General features: G+C 37.4%; 1 protein-coding gene across 6 annotated transcripts in view; it reads right to left on the bottom strand.

The window, feature by feature from the left end:
- Positions 1-739: 739 nt before the first annotated feature.
- The window catches only part of LOC149545768 (Pentatricopeptide repeat (PPR) superfamily protein), a 242,033-nt gene continuing 234,635 nt past the window's right edge, over positions 740-8,137 (bottom strand). For 4 of the 6 annotated variants that reach the window (XM_089790817.1, XM_089790815.1, XM_089790816.1 and 1 more), the window contains 3 exons: positions 1,717-1,781; positions 1,457-1,531; positions 740-1,345 (listed from right to left, as the gene is read on the bottom strand). In XM_089790817.1, coding sequence (XP_089646943.1) covers positions 1,488-1,531; positions 1,717-1,781 — 109 coding nt within the window. In that variant the 3' untranslated portion in view covers positions 740-1,345; positions 1,457-1,487. The remainder of the gene's footprint in view (positions 1,346-1,456; positions 1,532-1,716; positions 1,782-8,137) is intronic. The other 2 variants (XM_089790819.1, XM_089790820.1) reach the window with 2 other exon arrangements.

Below are 8,137 nucleotides of genomic sequence, written 5' to 3'. Positions count from 1 at the left end.
TCTGCACAGGAAATGTTGCACGGATGGTATGCAAAACTTCAATTCCCCCAGGAAGAAAGAACCTGAACTTGTCGGCATTATTGATCAAAGAAAAAACCTAAACTTGTTAGCATTATTGATCAAACCAGCAATGTTTCTGATCCATGGAGAATCACAAAGCCACAGATCCTACTCAATGGGATTCAAGCCATCAGTCAATAAGAAGCCGCCAATCACAGTAAACGAGCCTCTGCAAGGATAGATTATGTCTAGAGAATAGGGTGAAGCTTGCTTGATTTCTGCAAAATCTGTCACTTACACTTCGAAAAGAGGATGTACCACTTTCAGCAAGACACAACCATCATTAATCAAAACCACAAATAAGAACAAATATGACATGAGCAAACAAATACAACACATACAAATACTGTCTAGTGGTATGATTCTTGCTTTAATGGGCAATAGCAAGTTAAATATGCAGGAATATATGAAATTTCCTCCAGAGTTGTGAACAGGTCAGGAAAGCCTTCGAAAAAAAACAGTAATCGCTATGCCAAAATGAAAGCACCAACAATGAAGGAAGATGCCTGATCTGTTGGAAGAAAACTGGTCTTCTCAATTTCAAGCTTCAGCATCAATATTCAATTTTCCTACATATGCAGCACTTAGGCTTTACATTAATAGATCAGAGATATCTCAAGATTAGCAGCATCATTAAAAATAGCCAAGGAAACGATCCTGCTCTGATACCATATCAGAATTTGTGAAGCAATCCAATTCCATAAATTGTATTATGAGAAATATTTATAAATGTGGATGATGATTAACCATGTAGTCACAGGTTCAACAAATAACGAGTATAAGCCTAAATAGGCTAATAAATTATAACCACCCAAATACAAACAATAACAAATTATAACAAAGAAAATCATCTACGTGGGCTGAATGATGGAATACCCAACAGTTTCCTTCTATTGAGAGAATGTGCTTAGCTAAGCACTATGCTCAGATGATATGACTATATAAGTGAAATTTTGTTCCTCGAAAATCATATTTGAAGCACTTTTTGCCAATTCAAAAATAAATTGACGTTACCAATTGCCATAAACTTGGATAGGAAACAAAAGCAGTGAATCCAAAGTAGATAGGCTTCAATGAATTAAATAATTCATAAAGAATTTTTCATCAATACATTGTACATGACTGGCTTGAGCAAGCAAAAGAACACTTGTTTGTCTAAGATGCATAGGATTATGCTCAACTGGGTCTAACACTCTAGAGGGATAAATAGATATCCCCTTGGACATCCTGCCTTTTGCATCTTATATTGATCTTTCAACAACTATTTGAACCCAGTTCCATGTTTCTGCACTTCCAGAGAGCAACAAGGTCATGCATGCTTGCAACACAAATTTTATATGCACTTTATTAATAAAATAGAAATGTCTAGAACTTCTGCCTCAAACAATCTACTGACCTTATGGTATGTTCAACAACTCATTATCAGGTTAAGATATTTCCTCCGCAAATATAATGTTAAAAATAAATTGTACTGTAAAAAATCCAAAACATAATATATTTATTTCCCATTTCAAGTGACAAAATTGTAAAGAATCTTGAATAATTTGAATTTATATCCCAAATGACAATTTGGATCATGGACATGCTAACTAAATTGGCATGTCGGTGTACCATGTAAACAAATAATGTGTGTTTAAAGAACATAACATAAAATACCTTCATCTGAAGGAATATTAGGTTGGTCTATCAAAATAGCTTGTAGTGCAGCCAAATCATTAGCCCTAAAATTCCAATGAAGACAACAAAATAATAAGCATAACATTTCTCTCCAAATAAATAAAACTCAAGAAAAAATAGCACCTATAATCTAAATGATTAGGTGTGTGTACTATGATCTTCTGATGAATATCTTTGATAAAATTGGGATCGATACTACGTCTATTTCTACCTTAATTCAAGGCTCCCAAAGGTCTGTTGAATGGAAATTTGCATTCCTATTATCTTTATATCCGCCTACAGCTAAATGATTCAAGCACCAAATTCCCTTGACACTTCTAATTACCTTATCTCTGCTGCAAGCATCATGTCTTTCTCAAACCAGTACAAAATGTATCGTATCCATTATATTACAATTGTAGATTTCAGCACAAATCCTTTATAAACCCTTCTTCACCTTTATTCATTATATCTACAACTGAGGTTATATCTCAAAACTACAAAGGAAAAAAATCGCTTCAATTGAACTCAAAAATTACAAAAAAAATGATCCACACATAGAAAAGTGTTAAAAAACTATATCAAAATGCAAACTGGCAGGTAGTGGTACCATCAAGAAAAAGGGAGAGAGGGTGTTAAAGGACTATATCAAAATGCCAACTGGCAGACAGCGATACCAACAGGATAAAGGGAGGTAATATCATGGTGTTGGGCACACCAATCTTATGCAAGGGTCAATCAATAAGCTAAGCTATAATGACAAACAAGCTTTAAAGACAATTGTACAAGGTAAGCATCAATACTTGGACATATATATAAATAGGCATGTGAAAAGCCTTGGATAACATAACTGGTCAATGAGCAAGCTGATCAAGGATGCACATAGAGATAGAACTATTAAACAAGAAGCTAAGCAGATCCAAAAAGAAACTGAAGATGGGCATTCAGTTTGCAATAGAGATAAAGAAGCAGCAATATAATGCAACCTTAACAGGAACACAACTTCTGAGACAGACTTGCAAAAATGAAGATCAAAAAGGTTGAATATGTAGACACAGTTAACAGAATGAAAAAAATAAAGGTAAAGATGAAAATGATGCTAAGGTACAATTCTTTAAAGAATTTGAACTCAGAAGTTTATGTTACTTGGCAGATTGTTTTTGCAGTTGGCCTTCTCTTTTATATGATTATTTCCTGTCTTGTGAATCTTTGCTTGCTTGATTCATCTCTTTAGTTATGACTATAGCATAGAGAGCTTAAAACAGTTTACTATCAGTGATCATTTCTATATGTTGTAATACTGGGATTTAGTCTGCCCTAAAACATTCTTTTAGGGTTTGAATAATGTTTGGGAATGGTAATCGCCACTTTAGTATCCTGATACAGGTCCTACAAAGAGGTTAGTATCACAAGATAAATAAACATATAATCCAATATTACACTAATAGGATTCCAATTCACTACTATAATATTGAACATATGGGATTCCCTTGTGATCCATCTATCCAACTTATCATCACTATGGAGCACTGATTGGAAATTTGGAAGACACTACAAGGCGCCTTGATCCATTCCACCCAGCCCATGAGCTTGGAATATCAACCTTCATCTGGGCTCCCAGCCCCACTTGGGTGGCTCTACCCACGTGGCTTCCTAGCTACTTGCAATCCTTCATATTTATCATGTCTCCCCTCCAAAATGAGACATCCCAATGGATAAGAACCGTTAAGGGAATACTCATGTGTCATATTATATACGAGCATTATATGAAGCAAGTTAAAAACATATAACATGTAAATAAACAGCAAGGTGGAATATTCTGTTGAATTTTTTTTTGTCATTGATGTCGAAGGTTGATGATCAAGGTCATATACATTATTGAGGATTACTCAAAATAATACAGAATTTGAATGACCTGCTTGGTTGCATGCTTGAGCTGTCTGGTTGCTTGAGCTGGTTGATTGTTTTGCGGAGCTACTTGGTTGTCTTCTTGAGCTGGTTGGGTGTCTGCTAAAGCTACCTACTTGTCTACTTCACCTATTGATGTGAGCCAATTCATACTGCCTTGTCATTGTTTGAATATTCTAAAAGTTCTTATATACAAAGGCCACGGCTGTGTGTCATGCAATTATTGCTCCTCCAATAGCTGGGCAGTGTGATTTAATTATTTAAAAAGAGTGAGTACTGGGGACATAATACTGACATACAATTTTGAACAAAAGAAATCAATCATATCACATGAAGGAAAAAACCATATTATACTTGGAACAATATAAATGATAATTCGATCATTTATCGATGATAATTATATTTATAAATATGATCAATATAGTGATATCTGATTATACATTTAATATGTACACATAGACACACACACACACACAATGTATATTGATATATACTCATGCATATAATCATATCATTCTATTGATAATTATCATCCATAATTATTTGACCGAAGCTATCATTTCAACAAAAAAGGCAAGAGGTAAATGCAAAATGTGGAAGGATACAAAATTGCATATGTGCAGCTTCATAGATTGCCTCAAATAGACGTCTTCTCAAGGAAGGAAATCTATTCATTCTAGGTTATAGATACTTCTATCTCACAACATGCACTATAGATAATAGCCAATCATTATGTGTTCATGCTCGACTTTTATGCCTATGGTGGATATCTTAAATACACCCTAAATATTATCATTAACGTGGGAACTAGCCCATGGCAGTTGTGTGAAAGTACTTCCTTGTTTCTGGATCATATTGGATATGGCTTGAGCATTTGAAAACAATATTGAGCAACATACAATTTAGATGATAATGGATAGAACAGAGACTATTTGCAAACAATTCTAATTTGTCGTGAGTTAGTGATACCTTCGTGTGTGTATGAAATCCATTTCTAATTCAAATGACATATTTAGGCGATGAAACACAATGATGCCCTAGTACCGTAGTTTAAATGCGATAAGAAAACTTGTTCTCTCATATGTTGAGATTTGTTACCATTCTTTCATCATTTCATTTTGTCATGTCCCTTCGTTTGAAGCCCATAGGCAATATCCTCATCTTGTTGTAGAATGGAAATACTACTTACATTCACAGGATAACAAGATATATACCTACAGAGTGATAACATAGCATGTGCCTCATTACCACAATATCAGAATGGCAAGAGAATGATTTACTTTATTCATACCAAACTATCATGAATCCATTATCAATATTCCAAGTGCTTATAAAAGGGTCGGTTGGTTAGGAAGACCAACCGACGCATTCCCTCACCACCTGACTACCCAACCCATTCAAGCTTGACAAGTGCTAAATACAATATTACTTTATTCTCTACTATATCTACCCCCCCACAAAAAAAGAAGTCATCTTCCAAACGACTACCAAACTCACTAGAACAAAAATTGGACTTTAGGAAGAGGGTTGGGAAGACATCCCTATACTCGGAGCTCCCCAGAGCTATTGCAGGTCGCATTCAACTGCCTTTTGTTTTGCCCAAACTCTTTGTAGTACCCGCAAGGCGTCCATCTTCTTTGCCTTTGCTGCGGTGATCCTATTTCCCAAGTTAGTTTTTTCTATTCTCATGCCTCTTCCATGGCCACTGTTTACTGTATGGGTAAATAGATTAATGCATACAGACAATGAACAAGAACAACAATACTCCTTTTATTATTCGAATATGCCAAGAGACTACATAATGCTTCCAAAATGATGATTTACAATGATCTCAGATGGGGTATATATACTTCCCGCCGAACCTTCCTGAAGGGGTCCGTCGGCTACATGACAATGCTAATCTACCTGTCAGCTACCCAATGCTTACCGATGACATCACCTTGTCGGCTACACAATCTCTACCGACGACATCATCCCCCCCAAAAGAAAAGTCGTCTCCTGGTGACTTCAAAAACTAACAAAAATAGGAGACCACAATATACAATATAGAAGGAATATATGCTAGAGAGGAGGTTGTGATCCTAAAGAATGCTACTGCCGGCGCAATTCATACACTTGATCCATCTGGATGCTCAAATCCTTCTGAATTCATGTATTAACCTCTACGGCTTCCTTTAAAAGAAGCGCTGTGTCCAAATGTTTACCGTATGGGTAAATAGATTAATGCATACAGACAATGAACAAGAATAGTAGTACTCCTTTTATTATTTGCATACGCCAAGATATTACATAATGCTTCCAAAATGATGATATACAATGATCTTAGATGGGGTATATATACTTCCGCCGAACCTTCCCGAAGGGGTTCGTTGGCTACATGACAATGCTAATCTACTCGTCCGCTACCCAATGTTTACTGACAACATCACTCCGTCGGCTACACAATCTCTACCGACGACAGCCTCATTTTCAGCCTTCCATTTGTCTTGAAGAGTAGTCCGTTCCAACTCCCACCAAGTGCGGCATTCGCTGCCCTTGACGCTTTCAAAAGAAATATTCTCAGTAGTGATCTTTTGTGCCATTTTACCCTTGTCCTTTGTCATCTTCCTTACCTCCTTAGCTTTCAGTGTCATTGGTTTCTTCTTTTTGGAATCAATGATGTTCCCTCTGCTCAGGTTTCCTATACTTAATTTCACCATTTTGTGGCAGTGTCGATTCCAAATGTGTTTGAAGTGACTATGTGCTCCAACTGTTTCCTCCTGCCGCATGGACAATACATCTTTTTACCCCTCAGAATAATACCTTTGCCGGTACAACAAACACAATTTGTCCATCCCCTAGAAATGCCTGTCTACGTACGACTTTGTACAGCTAGGAGGGTATAGTAATAGCGATACGATTGTGTTCGTACGACAAGCTGATTCTTTCGTACTACTAGTTTGGCAACACATACCACACTCTTTCCCTTTGCCTGTGTACGACTGTTTGTGCTCATACAACCCTTGTCGCTTTTGTACTGCTATTGTACTCCCTCGTACAACCCTTTTTGCCTCTCGTACGACGCTCCCCCATACGACCTCCTCCTTCTTGTCCGTATGTGCCTCCTCTGTCCTCGTACAGTTGTACGTAGATGCCTCCTTTTCCTTCTTCCTCGTATGGCCGTCCGTACCTCTCATTGTATGACCACCTCCTCCTACTACGTTCTTTGTGCGGCCATCTATACCCACGCTTGCCTCCTTCGTATGATCATCCATACCTGTCTATTCCTAGACAACTGTGTCCTTCGTACACCTATGTTCTCCCTTTCCTTAATTCGTTCCTTCTTCCAGGGCTCGTACTTATGAATTAATGTATGAGGCTAGTTTGGCTTCTTATATTCCGCCTCTTTCTCAAAGATGTGTGCTGGTCTCAAAGATGTGTGCTGGTCTAAGGGTTCTCGCACCTTCTTTGTACTCTGTATATCCCTCTGGGTATCTTTCCTGACTTCGATTCTTGTATTTGCAACGTATTACATTCTGTGTGAAAAAATTCATAGCGTCCCATTTGCTATAAGAATAATCCATTAAGGGAACTTATTTCGTCGTTTGAGCATTCCCCCAACCTGAGCACTCCTTCCTCATCTAGTTCCATCCCTTCATAGTCTTCCCCCTCTGAGTCTAATGCCATGTCCTAACTTACTGCTTGGTTCTTTAGGCCTATGATGTACTTTCTTCTTTCTGATTCAATAGATAGTGTTCCGTTTCCAATTATGGTTGGCTTTTGTTGTAACTAGCCATCCTCTTCCTAATAAGGCATCATACCCTTTCTTCTCTAAAGTAATAACCACAAAATCAAGGAAAAATTGTTGAGTACCGACTATGACTTTTTGTCCCATTAGGGTCCCTATAGTCTTAATTCCATGTTGGTCCGCTCCCACTAGTTGAAATGTAGGTGGCTAGAGTGTGGGTTTTCCTATTGCCTTCCACATTTTTTCAGATAAAACATTTACGCTGGAACCTCCATTAACAATAGTATTTGAAAGCTTGTACCTTAATATCTCCATTTCTACTACGGTTAGTGTTCTCCCCGTTCCTATAGTGAATAGGGTATTGTTTTCTATCTGTGCTTCTCCTTCGTTCTCTTTCTTAGAAGTTGACCCTCTTAAGCTTACCCCTGTGTTAATACTACCTGCAACTAGGGTAATATTTCCAATAAATCAACAATTTTCACTAGAATGGTGGTTTCCAGTACTTTCCTCACAATATTTGGTACACCTCTACCCAAAATAGATTTTTCCGGCCTTGTCTTCCCTTCCTCTCCCATGCTATCTTGAATGTCCTTTGCTGCTTCCTAAAATCTTTCCGTCTATGTTGTAGCATTTGGATAGGCTAATTTTTTGGCTTGCATCCTCGTGGACGCAAGAATTTCGTCTTCTAGATCTTTAATGTCTAACATATTTGCCCCCTTCTATCTCAAGAAATTTGCATGCTCATGATTGCCTAGCCCACACTATTTACACAACATTCCTCCATTC

Source organism: Cupressus sempervirens, chromosome 7 (genome assembly GCF_028749045.1).
Source record: "Cupressus sempervirens isolate cs-2001-9-10 chromosome 7, ASM2874904v1, whole genome shotgun sequence".
Classification (NCBI taxonomy): domain Eukaryota; kingdom Viridiplantae; phylum Streptophyta; class Pinopsida; order Cupressales; family Cupressaceae; genus Cupressus; species Cupressus sempervirens.
This window is presented reverse-complemented; position numbering and strand designations above follow the sequence as displayed.